Here is a 22,495-nt window from a genome sequence, read left to right on the forward strand (position 1 = left end):
ATTAAGCATGTGTTTGGTTTAATTTTTTAAGTGTTTAATTATGAAAATATATCATTTTAGAAAAAAAAATTGAAATATTCAGCAACCATCCAAAATAGTTTTTAAAACACTTTTAAAATTTATTTTATCAAATAAAAATGATTTTTTTTAAAAAAATATTTTTTTTTTATAGTTAATCCAAACTTCAAGTTTTTGTTGGAAAAATTAGAGGAAAAAATATCAATTTATACTCTTTAACTTTGAGTGTCGTATCAATAAAAATTTTGAACTAATAGATGTATCAATGTCAGCCCTAAATTTTCGTAACAGCATCAATTTATACTCTTATTCAAATTTTGTTTAAAAAATATAGTGTGAGACATATATTTGTTTCAATTAAACGTATTCTAAATTAACAAAATGAACAATTAGAATTGGGCATGGGCTATTTTCAAAGGTGATTCTAATTGATAGTCCTAATTGATTTGTTTATTAGTTTACAGGTTTAATGGATAAAATTATAAGTCTTACATGGAACGTTGTGGAGGTTATAAGTTGATACATTTATGTAAGCTTGAGGTTTAAGTTGTTAAAGTTATTAATTTAGTGTTTTAATTGATACAATCCTAAAGTTTAAGAGCCTAAATTGATGTCTATTTTCAAACTAGTCTAAACATCATGTGCATAATCGATAAAATGAGCATAACTCAACCGATATAAAACTTATCAACTTTGTAACTCTTTGTTTATAAATTGATGTCTATTTTCAAACTAGTCTAAATGTTATGTTTAAAATCACTCTACGACATACATTTAACTATTCAAAATCAATTTAATATTTAATTTTGCACATTTAAATATATTTGTATGTTATTAAAATTAATTTTAAATTATTGAAAATATTTTTTTAAGTGATTTTGAATATAAAAAGATGATGGAATGATTTTAGAATCTCTAGGGAACATTAATCATAATTTTCCCCTTTGTCCAAGTGTAGAACTCTATTAAATGAATTCAAAACCTTAAAGTTATTATTAACAATTTAACACACCCAACTCAATAAATTAACTTATTGAAACAAGAATGAACAAATTGGTTGGGGGTGATAAAAAACTAAAAAGGACAACACTTTTATTCTAACGTGCGTCCAATCATGAAGGCCAGGCGTGGGCTCTCACTCGAATTGATTTCAATGGAACACGGTTGATTTTCAACTCTCCACTTAAAACGTCGTCGTTCCCTTGCAGTTCTCAAATTTCCCCAGCGGTTTTTTTTCTTTCAAGTTCTTTTCACGTTGTCCTTCTCACTGGCTCACTTCTTTTTATCAGGTTGAAGATGATGGACCTCGTTTTGCTGAAACAGATGATGGGTGGTGGATAGATTGAGTCTACTCAGAGAAATCTTCAACCAAATTGAAATTTTTTGGTGACCCAAATGATTGAATTGAGATGGGGTTGACTAATTTTGACTGATTGATGGATCAGACGGCTCCTAAGGTATCTTTGCTCTTTCCCCTCCACTTCCCTCATTGACTTTCTTGCTCTTCAACTTCCTTCCATTTACTATGAGCTGAGTTCTTGGTTCAATTTGTCTTATTTGGACTTCAATTTGGGTGGATCTGCTCTATTTTGCTTACGATGTTGTTTGTGCTGCTTAAACTTGGGGTTTGGTCCTATTTTTGTTCGTTTTTAAAAGGGTATTGTTGATTTTACTACTTGCATTGCTCGAGTATTTTGAAATTTTAAGTTATGTTTTGGGTTTTTGTATCTACTCTGGGATTTTCGATTGTGGGTTTGGTGTTATATACTGTTTGATGTTCAGTTTAGCTGCTTAGATTATGAAGATGTGAGTTGCATTTGGGGGTTTTACTACTATGGGTTTGTGTTGTAGAGTTTTAAGTGTTCTCAAGTCTACTGGGAGTTTATTTGTTTGTTCTGCTTCCTTATAAATGTGCTTTAGAAACAATCCAGACCTCTGTATTATTCTTTGAAGTTCACCATTGATGCATGCCAACGAAGTTTTCCATTTGTAAGTGTTTTTCTTGTGTGCACCTGATATCCTTACTCTTCATCATGAGTTGGACTTGTAAATTGGAGGACATAATTTAATGATATGGGAATTTCTTTTTGTACATGTATTGTGTCATGTTGTGTGACTGTTGCCCATTTGCATTCAAATTCCTAGTATGATGAAACTTTCACTTTAGGGGATGGAGGTTGATGTTTCTGTTAGTGAGATGATCTTATTTGTTTTTCTTGATGTAGGTATGGTGTGCTTTTTGCCACTTTCAGATTGTAATTTTTATGTTCCTATGTTGGCAGTTAGTTGGATGTTGGGCAATTTGAAAATTCTCTCCATCTCTAATGTGGTAGGGATGTTTTTAATGGTGAATTTCATCTCTGTTCTCTGTAGGTTGCAACAAATCAGGAAAGTTCGGAATCGTGGTGCAACTGAAATGAACTCAATTAATCACGTGGAAAAGCTATTTGATTTTGTAGTCGAAACGTGGGTGATTCTAAATTGCTGAGGTTAGTGCCTTTTCAAATTAACTTCAGATTTTCTTTTTAATTTTTTTTTATCTGGTCATTGTGGAGAGAAGTTCACAGATAAATGTCCACAATATTGAGTCTCATGATTGTTCTTCTTGTTGGCTTGCTGCTCTTTCCATTTGTACATTTGGCACAACATCACTTATTTGATTCAATTCCAGAAATTTGACAATCACAACTGGCTCAATGCACCTTGGCTATATTTTTTGAGTCTTCTTGTTGGAATTATTTTGAAACATATCTTTCCTTTTACTGAAATTCTTCATATTTGAACAAACTATTTTTCTTTCTGCAGTATTCTATTTACTTTCTAGTTTTCATTCCTGACATGTTCTCTTTGAAACACAGTTTCTAGCTGTTGGTCTGTTTGTAGTCAACACTCTTGAATACACCATGGGTGTTTCTGGAAAATGGTTCAAGGCGTTAGTTGGTTCAAAGAAGTCAGAAAAATCTCAGTCATCAGAACATGATCAAAATGCGGTATCTGCAATGCTATACCCTTCCCATCATTGTTCAACATTAGTTTTGATAGCATTATTTTTTGTTTGACAACCTTGAGAGAGCTACTTTTACTTGTAACTTTGAATTCAATAATTCCCCGCGTGAAATGAAGCAATTGATACCTAAACTTTAGACCTTTTACCTTTGTTAGACACATGGGCAATTACTTTGAAAAATCAATTTCTTTTTGAAATCAAGTTCACTTGCAGTTGGAGCAACACATCTACAAAAATTTACCCCTTTTGTTGCAACTAACTTCATATTAAGAAAGTTCGCTGTGTGAAACACACTTATTGGTATGTGTATTTCCACTTAATAGTTAATTCAAATAAAAAAGTTTCTTGAAGCTCAGTTTCTTGGTAAAAAAGATGTCTTTTAACTTTGTAGTTACCACTTATCCTTGTGCAACCATTCACTTTCTTGCAAATTCTGCACCTAGAATCAGCTAGTAAACATTAGCATTGATTTTTTTATCATTATGTGATCCCCCTAGTGAGAAGGTGTGAAAATTTAGGTTATGGCTGTAAGGATTTCAAATATCTTTCATGCTAGTGACTTGAGATTGGGAAGAGTGGGAGTTGAAGCTTTTTTTAAACTTCTACTATTGTAGCCCTCAATTACTATTAGAAACTTCAAGGTGTAACTGGATGGTGTTAATTACATTAAGTTTATTATATTGCTCTTTATACATTTTTTTTTAGCCTCAAGACATAAATGGCTGAATCTTCAATTACTTTGTTGATATTTTTTCTTGCCAACTAATTAAAATACGCAATCTCTTTTCTCTATGTTGAGCATGAAATCATGCTATTCATGGTATGTCAACATTTTAATGTCCTCTTTGTAAATTTTCTTTAATCATACAGAGGACAGTAACCAACAAGTTTTGGCATCGGAGAAAGCATTCTGTTGATATTGATGCTGATAAACTTCAGCATGAGTTCAATTCAAATTTTACCCCATTTGTTGAAGAGTCCAATGCTCTTTCAGATCCAGAAGCTGCTTCTATTCCTTCTGATTCACTTCAAACTTATGATGCATTACATAGTCAACAGAATGATATAGAAGAACAGGCTGCTATACGCATCCAAACAATGTTTCGAGGATTTCTGGTAGTGCTAGTAGTAATGTATTTGTGTTTTGTCTAATTTTTGCTGTACTTTTCTTCAATTAATTTAATAAAAGGTTTTTTGTTTTTTGTTTTGTTTTTCCTTTTGCAATGAAGTGGTGAAATTTTCCGTACAATTTCTGAGTGTCAGAGAGAAATCCATACCGATTTTTGCAAAATTATGTTTATATTTTGAACTATAGCTGTTGAGAAGAGAGATCAAGATGAGTGGTGCCAAATGTTGTCGCTATGATTGGGGTTCATTTCCATTTTGCAAGAAGAGAATATTTTTCTTTTCGCTTTAGGTTACCCATGTCAACCCCCAGTCCTCTATAGTGAGGCAACGTGAAGAGAAGAGAAATAGGTGGATCCATTTAAAAAAAATAATCAATGAGCATGTTATGGATACAAAGAAGCAACATGTATGTATGTATATGTTTGTTTATTTAATGGGCAATGGTTGGTTCTGGAATGATTTCATATTTTAGAAAGTACTGTACTTTCATTGGTCTTTGTCCATTTATTAATTGTAATTAAGTCTGATTGCCGAACAAGTCCCCCGCTTCACTCCCATGGTTGGTGGTGCTATGAAGTGTGAAATATGTCTTATACAGTGATCCTATGAAATATCTACTATCTTGTGTTCCTTGTTTTGAGCACCAGACTCCTTACCATTCTGAGAACTACATTTCTTCCGATGATCAGAAAAAGGAAATGCTTTGGTACTTTAGGATTGCTGCTGTGTACACCTTATAAGTTGTAGATGCATGGCTTTTCTTATACTTGATTTTATGGTATATAAATCTTATGTACTCTCTGTTGACAATTTGTAACTCTAATTGTTGTATGTGATACACCTTTGAGAAATTCCACTGATGAACTCTTTAATGTTAATATTCGTCTCATTATCTTTCAGGCTAGAAGAGCTCTCCGAGCTCTCAAGGGATTGGTTAGACTTCAAGCTCTTGTCAGGGGTCATGCTGTCAGAAAACAAGCTGCAATAACTCTACGCTGTATGCAAGCTTTAGTGAGAGTCCAGGCTCGTGTTCGAGCAAGGCGTGTACGTATTGCATTGGAAAGTGAAACTGCACAACAAAAACTTCAACAAGAACTTGAAAACCAGGCTCGAGTTCGAGAAATTGAAGTAAGAAATAACCAGTTTTTTGTAATATCGCAAGTATACTTGTATGTGTTGCATTTTTAAGTTAGACTGCATCGTTTTTAAATGGTCAATCCACTCTTGTTGTAATCATAAATTGAGATGAATTGACTTTTAATTTTACACAATGCAATATTGAGAATATGCATGCCTAGAACCTGCATAAATGAATATAACGGGAGGACCACCTTTAGAAGCTTCCACTATGTCTCCCATTTTGATATTTTATATTAGCATTTGTTTTTAGTTTTATAAAACTGATATGTTTTGTCCATGTACACAGAATAAATGTTGGAATTCAGAAACAATTATATACAATGACATGTTCGCTTTTATGTTGAGCCTGACATCAGTACATTTGTATTGAACTCATAATATCAATATACCATTAAGTCATTTTGAAATATTCTTGACCACAATGTTTAAAAACTGTTGTCAATTACTTAATTTAGTTTGTTTGAGGGAGCACATGTGCAGAAAACATGGGGAATATGGTCGAATCGACATCTGTACCTTATTTGAAAAAAGCCTGTATTTACAAGAATTAATAAATTGATAGCAGTAAAATATAATTCAATCTAGAGGCTACAACACTTTATCTACCATTTTCATGACATGTCTTGTGTCACAACTCCCAACATTCCACTGCTTGGAGTTTTTAAAACTGATTGCTCAATGCTTTCTGTGAGATTCTTAACGATTGTGCTCATGATACAGGAAGGTTGGTGCGACAGTGTTGGATCTGTTGAAGACATTCAAGCAAAATTATTAAAAAGGCAGGAGGCTGCAGCTAAGCGTGAGAGAGCCATGGCATATGCTCTGGCTCATCAGGTAGAACAATTTCATACCTCGTTTGCCTCTATATCTATCACCAAAGATATTCCAGTTTCTTATATTGTATCTCTACGAAAATTAATAAAATAAGGAGGTTCGACAAACTAGCCTTTTCCAGGAAAGGGTGACCAAGAGAAATACTAAAAAAATTGCAGACATCTCTGGATGCTCACAAGAAAAGTTGAAGACTTAAAAGTTTCTGTTTCATGTGGAGAGAGAAATGGAGAATAGACTGTAATATGATGGTATCATCGTTCATCTATGGGGAGAGCTGTAAGAAAACTATCCGGAAGTCTCCAATCCCTAGGATTTTATCCCTTCTCTGACCTGGAAAAATAAAATGCTAGTCTTCAAAAGCTTAAAACTGCTCTTCATTTATCTCTCTATTATCAAGGTTTTTTCTATAGAGCAGACGAGATTAGTTAACTTTGAGACATTTCCTGTATCATAAGACATCTCTCTATAATCAAGATTTTGGCCTCTTAACAACTTCGGCACTCCTCTTCTGTTGGGTGGTTGCAAGAACTTATAAATGAGTATTTTAACCTTTAAAAGTTACCTTTGATGGAGGACCATGTCTCAGTTGCCCAAAGAAGTGGTCCCTCAATGTCTTCCACATGGTTGGTTATCTTTTGTCCACACTTCATTTTTCTGTATGAGCGATGGTGAAAAGGCAGATAAGTAGCACAGAAAACGTAGGGAAGTTAACAAAGCTCTCTTTCTGCTGGAGGATCCTCCGTACCTCTCACTTCTATTCTAGCATCCTCTTTAATCTTTTGGTTTCACTCTATGGAGTGTAGCTGTTAATTGGCTTTCCTTTGCCAAGAAAGTGGAAACATATTTATTTTTATTTAATGCTTCCAAATGCTCAAAGGAAAATACTAGATGTATTCTAAGTTGAAAAATATTTGTTCTTGGTAAGTTTGTTGCATCTCTATGATTTGGTGCTTGAATGAGGCAATAGTTCCATCTTCAATTAAAAATCTAGTTGCACTGGAAATATAAATTCTCAGTCTCATTGATGGTTGGAATTGGATGCTCGATCATAGTATTTAAATTTTTATCTCTCAATTTTTATTTTATCCTGGTTTTCAGAGTTTACTTGAAACTTAATGTTCGATGTTAGCACTGATTAGTTTTCTATCACCTTCAGTGGCAAGCAGGATCAAGACAGCAGGCCGCCCTCTCTCAGTTTGAACCAGATAAAAGCAGCTGGGGTTGGAACTGGTTGGAAAGGTGGATGGCTGTTCGTCCGTGGGAAAACCGCTTTCTTGACATCAATCTGAGAGATGGAGTGATGATTCGTGAGAATGGATCATCTGAGGGAAAAAGTAACACTAGATCTCATTTAAAAACTACTGGCAAGAAGACAAACTTAGTAATTGATCAATCAAACCTCTCGAGCCAGAAAACTGCTGGCTCACATTCTGATGGATGTGGTTCATCATCTCCCACTAAGTCAGCTGGCACTGTAGAAATATCCAGTGCACAGGTTCAAAAGTTCAAGCATAAACTTGCACCTGAGAGGCCATTTGAAGAAGTCAAAGCAAAAGTGGATACTGGTTTAAGATCGCATAGCAATCCAAAAGAGAGATCCACACCATTGGTCAAAAATGCAAAGAAGCGATTATCCTTGCCTAATAATGGTGAGTTTGCCAACTCTTTTTTACTCCTAATCTTGCATTCTATATGCATGTTTGTGTCTGTTTTGTGATATTTGATAATATCATTAGGTCGTCCAAAGAGTTTTCAATTGGTTGTCCATTGTGCTAAAATCTTCAAACAATCATACCCAACAGATATTGCATGCATATGCAGGGTAGTTCGTGTTAGTCTTTTGGGCAGAAAGAGGAATTGTACAGGGAAATACGTATTAGTTAGCATGTTGTTTATGCTAGGTACTCTGCAACTACGACAACTCCTAAAAACAAAGAAGAAAAATCATGAAACCTTGTCCTAATAGACATAGGAATTGGACCGCTTTCCTTCATCAAGACCACTACAGCCACCCTTTGTCCAAAATTGATGATGCAGTGGGGTTTATCATTAAAATATAGGTTTCAATCCTGGTTTAGTTTCAAAACCTTCCTACTTTTTTTTTTTTTTTTTTTCCGGAGATTACTATCATGGTGTACATGGTCCAACAATGTCTCTTTTCATTCTCATTCCTTACTGACCTCCTACAAGTCTGAAGAGCTCCAACATGTTACATGATACACCCCCCACATTTGGGCTGTTATGATACTCATTGATGAGAGCTTGTTTGTGAGAACCAAGCTCCTTTAGACACTGCCAAATATATCTTTTTGTAGGTCAGGACATCCCCTCCTAATTTAAATTTTCATAGGTGCCTGGCTGGTCAATGAATTTATAGTTGATAATAGATTACTAGCTTCCCGTTGGATATCGAGTCTGTGTCGACGTGAGGTGGGCTTGCTTCAACCATGTTTGCACTTGTCTTTTTGGGCACTGGGTTTCCAAGAGTAGATCATTTGCTTCCACTTGGTGTAAATCTGCAAATAAGATGTGTGATAATAATACACATACATTACTTGGTTCCTACACACCAAACTTATGGTGCTTCTCAAATCCATGTCCTAGTAGTTTGGTAATCTACTTGAAAGTATCCTGCCAGCCATACATTTTTTAAGGAGAAATAGTTTGTTTTTACCAAAAAGTGCTTCCCAAAATCTATATGGATACCAGTGCTAGCCCCACAGCCACCAATTCTCTTTCATAAATCAATAAATCCCAGTGCCTTAATGTAGCAATAGGACATTGGTTTTGCGTTTGTGCTGCATTAATCCTACACCTAACAAAGTCCAAATTTGTTTAGAAACTCGATAGGAAATTTACTACAAAATAGCTTCAAATAATCTGACTATACGGACGTCTATTGATCAATAAATAAATGAAAAATATGTTTACTTTAGTTTTCTATTGGATAATTTATTAAAAGAGAATAATAGCTATGACGAAAATGATTTTTTTATGCTAAGTTGATAGGCTAGAATTGAAGGATTAAAGTATGGGGACCAATGTGGAGTAAGCTTGAAAGTTTATAGATTAGAGTAGGCTTTGTAATTTAAATCATTATAAAAACTTGAAACAATGTTCTTTGGATCAATATTTATCTGATAAGTGTCTATGATATACTAATACAGAACATTTTTCTTACTCCCAAATGAGTTTATGAAAATTAAAGCTTATCCTTCTTTTGTAGGGGCTTGTTTTTTATATGGGTTTGTTTTCTTTAATTCTTTTCAAAATGCAGTTTCTTACAAACTATTTCTCATTTGATTTGAACAATGGCAGATCCTGGTAGTCAAAATCAAACGGTGAGAAATTCTGCTGGCAAAGCGACCATGGCCAAGTCAATCAACGATAAACCCAAGTCAATTTCCAGATCAGCTGACTCAAAATCTGCAAAACCTAGATCCCAGAATTGATATGCAAACTATTCCAAATGGTGAGGAAAACACTTCAAGTCGTATAGTGTCCGGGAATGTGCTGCAGGATCGTGTGTAAATATGGCAAGGCCATGTTGTGATGGGGTCGGTCACTAGAAAGTTTGTCTTCCCTTTGAATTTCTGAGTTTATTTCATAGTGAGTTATTGCAATGGTTGGCCAATGTCTCAGGGAATAAGGTTGGTGAGTTTCATTGGGTGAGTCTGTAATTATTCATCTTTATTTATTGTCTTCAACCATGTGGCTCTTTGGCACTTGTTCATTTTTTTGCTCCCTTGTATTTTTGTTGTTCAATGTTTGATTTCAAAGAATCTGGTATAGATTGGTTTTGTAATCATGAATCTCTTATGATCTTATCTACCCTTTTTAGGAAATATCCCAACCATGGAGATTTTAATTTCTACCTCCATTTAAGTCTTATGTTTTTCTCTCCTTGAGACCAAACATCTATGGATGAAACCATTCTTCATGTAGAAAGCAATAATCATATTGACCCTTTTACTTTCTGTTATTGAAAAAAAGAAGCGCTAAAACGATTGAGAAAAATCAGTCATTCCTAAGCTTGAATAGCTCGAATTGATTTGTTGGAAAAGAAAAAGAAAATAAAGCAGATGAAGAAATTCCTTCCAAGAACGAAGATGAAAAGTCATAATTATTTTGAGTGAATGTGACCTTTTGTAGACTAATATTAGAATGATTGGAGTCTCAAAGTCAAACCATCTAACTTAAGGTGTGTGGGGCCCAATATGAGTTTTAAACTCAATGAGATCCTATATCATATCCATGTTTGAGGTCCGTTATTGTATATCAACAATTTTAAAAATCCAGCCCAATTGGTTTGCAAACAGTAATGGAAATTTGGAGGATTTTTGTATGTCCACTTTTTCTCGCTCAGATTTCTCTTCCTCTCCCCTTTGTCAGATGTTTCCCTCTCCCTCTCTCCTTTCCTCATTCACATGTCACACGAATGCCTTTTAGTTTGAGTTAATTGATGGTGTTTTTGGCCTAAAATTTGATAAATATTTGGAGGAAAAAAAAAACAATACCAAATACAATTTGATATTTTCCAAATTAATTTGAATTTAATAGATAGTTGGAGAGAAGTGATTAAAAAACCACTAAACCAATCAAAATGGAATAAAATTGATTGAAATCAACAAAATTTATGCAAACCAACCGACAAATAGAATTCAAGTTGGTTCCATCTACTTGGTTTCTTTAGTGTTGGATTTTTTTTTCTTTTTTAAATCCATCTTTTATGTAATTTTTTCTAATATCATGATTGATTAACAAATGACTAGTAAAGTGTAAATATATATATAAAACTTTGACTAGGTACACTTTGTTCAACAAAGTCAAAATTGTCAGCTTGAACATCAATAAATGGCTAAATTATACAATACAATTTTAAAAGAGTAGGTTTGAATGATATTATTAGACTTTCAAAGTTTCTTCTTTTACTTTGAAATTTGTTTTGAAAGATATTTTTGAAGTTTCATTTTTGGTTAAAATAAGATTGAAATTGATGTAATAGCTAATGTGTAAAATTTGGAAGACATACATGACATTATTTACAATGTTATTCACGTAAATTGACATAACATTTGATGGGTAAAAGTTGATTATATGAATTAATGTTCGAGTAGACGTTGGTAGTTTCTCCTGATCGGCCTAAGTAGCTGAGCTAAGGAAAAGGTCATAACAGCAAAGGAGGATCTAACTTACCCAACTAGGCATTGTACAAATACCTTCTAATCTCTCTACTGAGGTTTACTTGAAACTTAATGTATGATTGTTTCTAATCTGAAAAGAGGAACAAACCAAAATTTAATTTGAGAAAAGAAAAATTGTCAAAGCTTAAATAAAAGTCGAACCAATAAGAAAAGAAGAAAAGACCTAATTGGGCCCAAAACTAAAAACCCAAACCAATAAAAGTCGAACTATTGATTTTGTTATTTATTAGACATTGGTTTGCTTCTTTAGCTATTTTATAAAATTGATCAATTTAGTTTGTGGTATCCAGTTGAACCCAAAATCAAAAGAACCAAATCTACTACTAAGGATATCACATGCAGTCATAGTAGAAAATTTCGGTCGAAATTTCAAGATTTCATAGGTTCAAAAGGGGAGAATTTTGATTTTGTCCAAATTTCTTGAAATTTTGATATGTGGTTTCTTGAAAATAGAAAAGGCTTGTCTTACTGTATAGAAATTAATCACTCATTGTAACGACTTCAACCCTTTGACATGGGTCGTTACGACTAAATACTCATTTTTATTTAAAACATTTTGAATTCTCAATCATTTATGACATTAGTCTTTAAAACATCAAATATAATATAGTCTATAGTTTGAATTCTCTCAATCATTTATGACATTTAATATAAATCAAATTTATATTAAATTTAATTATACAAATCCAATCCATGTAATTAGTCTTTGAATCATATTCAAATATTTAATTCCTCTTCAAATAAACTTTATATTATAATGTATCAAATACATTATATTAATTATATCACAAATAATCAATTTAAATTAATTATATCACATATAATTAATCCTTCAATTTTAATTGCAAAATTAAATTACTCAACATCCATCAACTGTCGATTGGTCTTATATAACCAGTCAACGGTGCTCATAAGTACAATTGGGCAAATCTAACCACTAATCCGTCCCATGAACAATCATAATCCAACAATGACCAAACCCCTCTCGGGCCAAGAGGGTGTGGCACCACATTGTTCAAGTTTCGGAATCAGCTTTAGCAATTTATCTACTTACCCCGATATTAAGGAAGAAGCGAATTTGTCTTGTGTAGTTGTGTTTCCAACTCCTGCATTTTGAGTTGGCAATCTGGTATATAATGAGATTAAACATTTTGTGGTCTGGTCTTATAGAAACTCTTTTTATAAAACACTCCCGCACACATATCTCTACATACATGCAACAAAAGAGTTTAAGCTACAATGTTAGTTTATTGGTTTAAATACCTCAAATTTTATTGAATAAATAAATCGTTTGTACATTATAATTTAATCGTTTGTACACTAAAATATTATAGACAAATAAGATTTAATCAAAAAATTTAGTAGGCACTCAACAAAAAATCCAAAATCTCACCATTAAACCAAGATCTTACCCCAAAACAAAAATCCGACGAAACAGTGGCGAAGAAAATCTGCGCAGCAGACCAACGGCGGCCGGACGGACAGAGCGGCACGAGAAGAAAACTCGAGAAGAAGAAAAAAAGGGGGGTTCCATCTCGTGCGTGGGAAAGAGAGAAAAAACAAATTAATTCTTTCTTTTTTTTACTCCTCTTGCGCAAACCAAGAGGGAGAGATAAGGAATTTAATTTTCTTCTTTTTCTTTCTTTCACTTTTTAACCCAAACAACCCCTATATATATATATATTTTTTTTTGCCTTTTTCTTTTCCTACTCAAATTCATTCCTAAATCAAATCCAAATAAATCCAAATTTAATAAGATCCTATCCAATATCTCAACATCTCAAATTTTCCAAATTAATTTAAATCTTCTATCCACCAAACAAATTGAATCAAATAATTCAATTAATCCCGATTAATTCAAAATAATTAAATTGGAATTAATTGAGCAAACAATCAAATCTTGAATTCCAATCTATCCAAACAATAATAAAAATTTTAATGTTACACTTATAATCTAATTCAACCACTATCAAAATTTCATTAATTAATTATAACAATTTTCATCAATTTTTATAAAATTTCTCGAAATTTCTATCGATATCGATATTGATATTTCCATAAAATTAGGACATCTATATTTTCATCGTTGCATGCAACTAAATTTCATTGTCTTAGTGATTGATTTTATTATTACTATTTTTATAATATGTGGGATGGATGAATTCTAACTTTGATTTCAAAGTTGCTTTTGGAGTTGATAATACAGGTGAGTAAATATCTACGTAGCACAAACACAAATACGGTTGCACGATAAAGATACGATTAGATACGACGATTCGTCAATTTCTAAAAACTAAGATACGGATACGTCTAAGGATACGTCATTTTTTATATATTTTTTAAATATATATATTTTTAAAAAATGAGGATACTGATATATTGAAGATACATTTTCTTTTTCTTAAAAAAATCTAGGATATATATAAACTTAGCATACAACTTAATAACAATAAAACAAAATAGAATACCAACACTAAAATACAATATAAAAAAAGAAACATTTAAGATGTTGAAGTACAATAGTTAATAAAATGCAATAGAAAAGTGACTCATATTACAAAGAAGAAAAAGAAAATTAGAGAGAGAAGTATGAAGATAAACGAAGGAGTTCTTATTGAATTGTTGAAGATATCCAAATGATTTATATTTTGGTGGACTTTGTGGGGATTCAAATGTGAAGATGAAGATTAGATGATTCTAGGGTTTGGTCTTTTATTTATTTTTTTTCTTTTAGTTTTGGACTCGAGTATTGAGCTTTTTAAATAGGTTGTCTAGTTTTAGATTGGAAAAGATTAGATGAGTTGCTTGTCTTAAAGTATGTGTAGAAATAGATATATCAAATCACGTGTTAGATACGTATCTGGAAAGTCTCTGTAAGTATCGATATCCGATACGTGTCTGATACAGATTCTTTACCTCACATGATGAAATATCTATGCTTCATAGGTAAATACTCATTTGGGCATTTTAGATTGATTTTGAGTTGATTTTATTGTTTAATGTAATAAATGGTTTTTAATGCTTGTACTTAGTTTAATGCTTTCAACATATTGACCATGGATTGAATATTTGTCATTTCTAGACTTGTGCTCTAATGTTTGTAAAACTAAATAGAAATATATATTGGTTTATTACATTATTAGAACTTAATTGTACTGGTGAGAGAGTCCTTCTTTTTCTCAAAGTATAAAGAGAATTAGTTATGACTAGAAATACAACTATGAATATTTCAGAGTGGTTGTATTAGTTAATTAAATCACGAGATCTGTGATTTGAATCTCCATATTCTCAATTGTAATAAAAAAAAAACATGAATGTAAATGACTAAATCAACTTCCAAAGCTCCTTTCCGGTTAATTTTCACATTAGAAAATATTGCATAGTTGTTGTTATCATTTCTTCTCTAATTACAATTGAATGTTTGCGTTTGTGACATTTAAATAAACTAAAAATCCAATCATGAGAACTATATTCCTAATTCACTTGTAAACTGTATTAAAACTTGACTCATAATCATATATTTGTAGTAAAGTACATCAATTTTTTACCTCATATTAAATGTTCGAATCCTCTCACCTAAAGGGGGAGGGAGAATCCTCGAAGGGAATTCGTAAGGTCGGATTTTTTGTTGAAAATTTTTCTCCACTTGTTTTTTCAAATTAATTAACTTAAATGAGTACTATGAAAAAGTTTTAACTAAGTAGTTAATTTTTTTTTATTCACTTATATCTAACAAAGATAAAATTAAAATGTTTAATTTTCATATTTTCTAAAAATTAAAATTTATATATTATACCAACATTTTCTAATAACTTATATACTATGAAGCACAGATATTTCATGTGAAGCAAAGAATTTGTATCAGATATCGATACTTCTCAGATACTTATCTGATGAGTGATTTGATATATCTATTTTTACGCTTACTTTTTTTAAAGAAAAAAGACAAACAACTCATCTATTTTTTTTTTAATCTAAAATTAAGCAACCCATTTTTTTAAGCAAGAGAAAATGTACTTTTAATGTATCAGTATCCTCGTTTTTTATATTTAATATATAAAAAATGACGTATCCTTCAACGTATCCGTATCTTAATTTTTTTAGAAATTGACGAATCGCCGTATTCAATCGTATCCGTATCGTGTAGTCGTATTCGTGTTTATGCATCATAGCTTATATATATAGAATTGGGTTAGTGTCGGAGCATGGAAATGAGATAGGGACGAGGAATATAATTCGCATCTCCCATTCCCATTTACCCAATAAGAAAAATCACTTCACCTTACTCTCTCCTCCATTTCTTGTCTAATAAAAAGTTCTCCACTCGGTTTGGGACGAATTTTACTGGTGAAATACTACATTAAAATGAAAAAGAAAAAAAAGAAAAAAAAAAAAAAGTCAAAATCAGGATGTTGACCAATGTAAATGATGTAGGCATTAAACTTCTCTCTCTATTTATTCATTCGAAATGCCGACAAAACATGGCTGCCCTTTCCTTTGTTTCAATTATTTTCTGTTTTTGTTTTCCTTCCCCCACCAACTTCACATTTCACATTTTTTTATACACAAAAATTTCATCACTTTTATGATTTTTTTTCTTTTTTATTGTTAATTTGCTTTTAGACTTGGCCCCATTCTTTTATTATCCAACAATAAGACATAATTACAAGGTTAAAGATTTTGTTGGAAAAGAAAAAAGTGATCTTTTCTTTTTAATTGCATGTGAAGCTTTCTAGATTTGGTCTTTCCCAATGTTATATATATATATCCATATTCTCTTGGAAAGTTAGTAGCTACAAAAGAATTAGCTTAGTGTATAGAAATATCGAGATTTTAATTTCATGAAAATTTTGATGAAAATATCGATAGAATGTCAATTTTGATGGATATTTAAATAAAAAATTCAAAAAATAAATTTAAATAAGTAAATAAACATTTTATGATTTCCAAAAAAATTAATATGTCTATTATTTATGTTACATTTATATTAGTGGATGTTTTGATGATTATTTTTTGTGTTTTGTGGGTTTTTCTACAATATAATGAAAATATTGGTTCACCTCTAATATCGATGTCAAACCTATAGAAATGTGGAAATATCAATGGAAATATTGACGTTTTGATGGAGATTTAATACTATGTATATAACTAATATTTTATAATTTTTTTAAAAAAATTAGTAATATTATATAATAAGATTTTAGCAATATTTTGAAACACTTTTAACCTTTTGATATTATCTCTCATTTTTTAATTTTTTAATATTTAAAAATAAAAATTTATTTCCAGATTTACCATTAATTTATACAAGAATTTTTATTATTTAAAATATTATTAGTTACATAATTTCTTATCAATAAATTTCAAAACATTTAATTCTTTTTTATTAACATCATTTTTTAATGTTGACTTTATTTTTGTTATTTATTAATTTCGGTTGATATTCTTTTAATACAAGATACTTCAAATTAATTTTTCCTTCATTTTAGGAGTTTTTTTTTTTTTTTTTTTTTTTTTTTTAAATTCTTCTATATTCATAGTTGAAAATTGATCACCTCTTCATTGAGATCCAAGTATATGTTGAATATATTGGTAATATATTGGAAAATGTCCATATACATCGCATATACTATAATTTATTTTTTGGTATGTTACAAATATATTAGAAAATGTGTGTATCGCATATAATTGCTCGGTATATAAAACGATATATTATACAAATCACCTTGTTCGTGCTAGGAGTGCAACAAAAATTCGAAAAACCGAAAAACTAGACCAATCCAAATGGATCCAATAGTTTGGTTTGGTTTGGTTTTTAGTATAAAATTGATTCTAATGAGTTGATATCTTTCTAACATCGATTCTAATTCTTTTCTGATGTGTGGACATTTGAGAAAAATGTTGTATTGACCTTGGAGAGTAATAGGTATGATTTAGCATCAAAGTTGTGTTGAAAATGCTTTTAAGACTAGTTTTTTCCCAACACAACAAAACCATTTAAGTCCAACTACTAAATTTTTGCTATCTTTAAACCATAAATTAATCTAAATTGAAATATAAACTCAATTGAGTTGTAAAACTAATAAATAAACAAAACGAAACATACTTTTGAACTTAAAAGAAAAAAACTGAAAATATCATTTTGTTTTTCAACATCTCCACAGAACTACAAAAAGTTGAGATTTATTTTTTAAAGCTTCACACACACTTCCATTTGATTTTGATTCAAGTATTTAATTTTATGTTTTAAACTTCACATAGAAGTTAACACGTGTAGAAGTTCTTTGAAGAGCAGCTTTAAGAGATACGTTTTATGCACTAACTTAATTACATGCAATTTGCAGGACACACTCTCATTCGAAGAACAAGGGAAATGGAAGAATGAAAAAGACGAGGAGCTGGAATCGGTCTATCATCTTGAAAATGAAAACAGACAAGTACGATTCAAGGTAAGAGTAGAATTACACATGATTCTTAAAATGGTTCAGCTCTAAAGAGCTTACATCCACCATGCAGGGAGGAGCACAATTTTATTCAACATTGGAGGGAAAATTTCAGAGTGAACTTTATAAGATAAGTCTCTATGTTTCTCTTGTTACCATGTAAACACTATTTATTGATGAAATTTTATGTTTCTATAATACTATGCAAACTGATTTTTTTCTTTCATATTACCATTGGGGTTGATGTCCTAAATCTCGTGGGTCTTGTATTTTGTGATTGTAATGTACAAATAATTTATTTTTCAATAAAATAAGTAGTATTTAATTTGACATTTAGTAGCATTAACCCACAAAACCAATCAACTAAGATCTAAGGTTGTCTTCTGTAACTTAAACTGTATGTGGAGACATACAGGTAGATCAAGTTTAAGAGATAACTTAAACGGTTTGTAGTAGATGCATAAGGTTGGGTACCTTATCTTGGTGACATTACAAATAGGTCTGCTTTGTAGATGTTACAATTGTTGTAAAGTGCTACAAATGATCTGATCCTAATCTATCATATGGAGACATGTGAGCGAGGGTGTTCTATACAAAGAGTTTGTATAAGACCGGACCACGAAATGACTAGTCTCGCTATATAACACTATTGATAGAAGAGACTTATATTTCATCAGAATGACCATAGGTGACTTGACCTGAATCCTGAGTGAGTTGTGAACTCCTGCCTATGAAGGCGGTCATTTGATCTGCATGGGTAAGAGTGGCCAGTGTCACTATTCAATATGCCTACTATTTTGGGGATTCATTTGATTGGGGAGTTAGGAACACAGCTACACAAGAAAGAATTCACTCCTTAACTATAGTTAGAGAAAGTAGAGAAATTGCTCCTTTAAGGGCTGATTCCGAGGCTCGAACATATGGCACCACACCCTCTCCTTGTCTGGGAGGAGTTTGGTCATAGTTGGACTATGACTTGTTGTTCATTAGAGGGATCAATGGTACTTAAGGAGTTAGATGTAACTATAGGGGAAAAACAATGATTTTGGCCTAGTTGTACTTACGACCAATTTTTGAAAGGTCATCGCACCATTGATTAGTTATATCTAATGAACACAGAAATATATCTGTAGTGAGAAGAGTGCAGCTGTCTGTCTATAGTGGAATGACAGGTAGTTAATGGAAATTGGATACTTTAATTAAAGAGTTTAATTAATTAACCAAATACCATTGGAGCTTCAATCTCTAGGTCTATAAGGTCTCCTCGATAGCTCAACTGAGACTATTGAGAATTGAATTAACTTTGGATTAATTTGTATAGTTTGAATTAATTGCAGGAATTAATTATATATGATATAATTAATATAAATCAATTATATGTTATATAATTAATATAATTTATTTGATGCATTATAATATAAAGTTTTATTTGACAGGAAATAAATATTTGAATATGATTTAAATATTGATTATATGAATTTGATTCATATAAAAACTATAGGTTAAATTTAATATGAATTTGATTTATATCAAATACTATAGATTTAATGAGAGAATTGGGAGGCATATGAGCAATGGGTTCAGACAAATGAGGTCTTGGCCAAGAAGCATGAGCCCATGCTACCTCGTCCTCAAAGAAATTTTACAAAGGTTCGACCTATGGAACCAAGTCTATATCCTCTTCTTTCGACACAAAAAGTAGAAGAAGAAGAAGGGAGGCTATGGGAAGGTTACTCGCCAGCTACTGTGCAAAGAGGCAAGAAGGTCAAGGCTGCAAAGGGAATATGTTTCCATTGCAACCAATAGGGACATTGGAAGAGGAATTATCTCAAATACTTAGTAGAGAAGAAGAAGGTCAAGCAAGATAAATATGATTTACTCGTGTTGAAAACTTACTTAGTAGAAAATGATGATTCGGCCCGGATAATAGATTCAAGCGCTACTAACCATGTTTTTTTTCTTCATTTTAGGGAATTGATTTCTTGCAGCAGCTAACAACTGGTGAAATGACGATGTGTGTTGGAACTGTGCACATCGTCTCAACGAATGCAATGGGAGGATTCTGGCTTATTTTACAGAAATCATATATTTTATTGAAAAATGTATATGTTGTTCCTAAATTGAAAAGGAACTCAATTTCTGTAAAGTGTTTAATTAAACAATCGTTCTTTGTAAAATTTTCTATAAATAAAGCGTTTATTTGCAAAAATGGTATTGAGATTTGTTGTGCTAGGTTGGAAGATAATCTTTATGTGCTAAGACCGTTAGTAACAAAGACCCTTCTTAATACTGAACTGTTTAATATTGCGACAACTCAAAATAAAAGACAAAAAATTTCTCCTAAAGAAAATGCTCAGCTTTGGCACCAAAGATTAGGTCACATAAACCTCAATAGGATTGAAAGATTGGTTAAGAATGGATTTCTAAGTGAGTTAAAAGAAAATTCTTTACCTATATCTGAATCATGCCTTGAAGGCAAAATGACTAAGAGATCTTTTACTGGAAAATATCACAGGGCCAAAGAGCCTTTAGAACTTGTACATTCGGACCTCTGTGGTCTTATGAATGTTAATGCAAGATGAGGGTTTTCCCATCATCTTCACTGATGATTATTCAAGGTATGAGTACATTTATTTAATGAAACATAAGTCTGAAGATCTTGAAAAGTTCAAGGAGTACAAGGTTGAAGTAGAAAATGCATTAAGTAAAACGACAAAAAACATTTCAATCTGATCGAGGTGGAGAGTATATGGATTTGAAATTCCAAGACTATTTGATAGAATATGAAATTGTATTCCAACTCTTAGTACTTGGTATACCTCAACAGAATGATGTATCAGAATGAAGAAATTGAACTGTGTTGGATATAAGTTTGGTCAATGATGAGTTACGCTTCCTTACCTGACTTGTTTTGGGGTTATGCAGTATAGACTGCAACCTATATTTTGAACCGTGTTCCATCCAAAAGTGTTATTGGAACACTTTTGGAGTTATGGAATGGCCGTAAAGGTAGTTTAGGTCATTTCAGGATCTACGGTTGCCCAGCAATGTGCTTGAAGCTAATCCTAAGAAGTTGGAACCTCGTTCAAAATTGTGCATATTTGTAGGTTACCCCAAAAGAACGGGAGGTGGTTACTTCCACGATCCTAAAGACAATAAAGTATTTGTGTCGACAAAAATGCTACATTTTTAGAAGAGAACCACATTAAGGAGCATGAACCACGTAGTACGATAGTGTTAACTGAACTTTCCACCGAAACTACTAAACCTTCAATAAGAATTGTTGACGTTAGTTCATCTTGTAGGTCACATCTGAAGGAAATCGAATTCGAGATTTCCATGAGCAGCGGAAAATAGATCATTCCAAATTATAATCATGAATGAACATTACAATTACAGTCGTACAAAAAACATACAATTATGCAATCGTTACATAAATTACAACATGAAAATACACATGAACAAGGAGAAATATCTCTACGAACATTTGTAGACTCGTCTCCACGCTCCTTGCTCACGAACGCTCGAACACAGCAACCTCGAACGCTTGAACAACACGATCACTCTGTAGCACGAACACTGTGCCCTGGACCTCTGTGATCGCCTCGGTCATTAACTCCCCAGCAAGAACACAAACGGCCTCCACAGAACCTCGACGGTGTCGAGTTGAGCATAACACCACGAAGAAGGTTACCTTGGTATTCTCGATTTGAGAATCCAGAGGGTGGCCACTATGTGGACTTGGTATAAGACGAAGGAGGAATGAACAATCATGTACATAATTAGGCAAGTGGGAGAAGGCTAAAACCTATCGCATAGGTCGATGCCCAATCGCTTAGGTAAAGCTAAGCGGTTGTCTAGCAAAAGCTAAGCGATCATTTAACTCAGTGTCTATCGCTTACAAAACACTACACGAACGTTTACTTCGCTCAAGTTGTTGCTTAGTAAATCGGTATTTACTTGACAAGCTTCCGTGAGTTTCATTTTGCGAGAGAAATCGGTATTTACACAAACATTTTTCCCAAAAACTTTTGTAAAAACTTACTAAAATTAGGAAAACAATTTTTCTTTTATCTCAAAGTTACCATGAACCACCAATAACCTCCCACTCAATTGGTTATTAGAGAAAAAGATTTAAGTATCCAATAATTAATATTATTATAAATATAAATGATAACCAACTTGTCATACTATATTTATAACCTATAGTTTTAATATTTCATCTCATGAAACATATAAACCATAGTTCTTTTTCTATTCCATGGTACTTAATGTAAATCTTATTTACATCAATCCTCCACTAGATGTATCTCATACATCATACCGATTATATCATATATAATCAAAATACCTCTTATCAATTTAAACATTTCAAATCAACACCAAGAACTTATCCTCAAATGAATCTATTGAGCTACCAAGGGGACCTTATAGACCTGTAGTTCGAAGCTCCAGTGGTACGTGAATAACTGACTAAACTCTTTAGTCACGGGATCCATTATTCTTTAATGGCCAGGCACTCCACTAAAGATCGACAGCTGAACTCTCCTTACCACAAATATATTATGTGTCCATATTAACCAATCAGCAGTGCGACAACTCTTCACAGATTGCTCGTAAGTACAGTTGGGCCAATAACCGTTATGCCCCTGTAGTTACATCTAACTCCTTAAGTACCACTGATCCCTCTAATGAACATAAGTTATAGTCCTACTATGACT

General features: G+C 32.2%; 1 protein-coding gene and 1 long non-coding RNA gene across 5 annotated transcripts; one reads left to right on the top strand and one right to left on the bottom strand.

The window, feature by feature from the left end:
• The first annotated feature begins 1,069 nt into the window (after positions 1-1,069).
• IQD5 (IQ-domain 5) lies at positions 1,070-10,005 on the top strand. Of its 4 annotated transcripts, none has more exons than XM_039023721.2 (9): positions 1,070-1,181; positions 1,308-1,475; positions 2,392-2,507; positions 2,877-3,008; positions 3,896-4,141; positions 5,054-5,281; positions 6,014-6,127; positions 7,284-7,776; positions 9,446-10,005. In XM_039023721.2, exons 4-9 carry the CDS (start codon positions 2,922-2,924, stop codon positions 9,577-9,579), a joined length of 1,302 nt encoding a protein of 433 aa, XP_038879649.1. In that variant the 5' UTR covers positions 1,070-1,181; positions 1,308-1,475; positions 2,392-2,507; positions 2,877-2,921; the 3' UTR covers positions 9,580-10,005. The 4 variants fall into 4 exon arrangements, with proteins under 4 accessions (XP_038879649.1, XP_090166922.1, XP_038879648.1 ...); XM_090310796.1 differs by having other exon boundaries at positions 1,170-1,208; XM_039023720.2 differs by lacking the exon at positions 1,070-1,181 and having other exon boundaries at positions 1,215-1,475.
• Positions 10,006-12,128: 2,123 nt separating this feature from the next.
• Positions 12,129-12,978, bottom strand: LOC150037914 (uncharacterized). The gene is made up of 2 exons (XR_016527958.1): positions 12,744-12,978; positions 12,129-12,537 (listed from the first exon to the last, which is right to left on the bottom strand). It is a non-coding gene; the product is annotated as an uncharacterized LOC150037914 (long non-coding RNA).
• Between the last annotated feature and the right edge of the window lie 9,517 nt (positions 12,979-22,495).

This window comes from Benincasa hispida, chromosome 2 (genome assembly GCF_027475165.1).
Source record: "Benincasa hispida cultivar pf3 chromosome 2, pf3_genome.v1.1, whole genome shotgun sequence".
In the NCBI taxonomy this organism is placed as follows: Eukaryota; Viridiplantae; Streptophyta; class Magnoliopsida; order Cucurbitales; family Cucurbitaceae; genus Benincasa; species Benincasa hispida.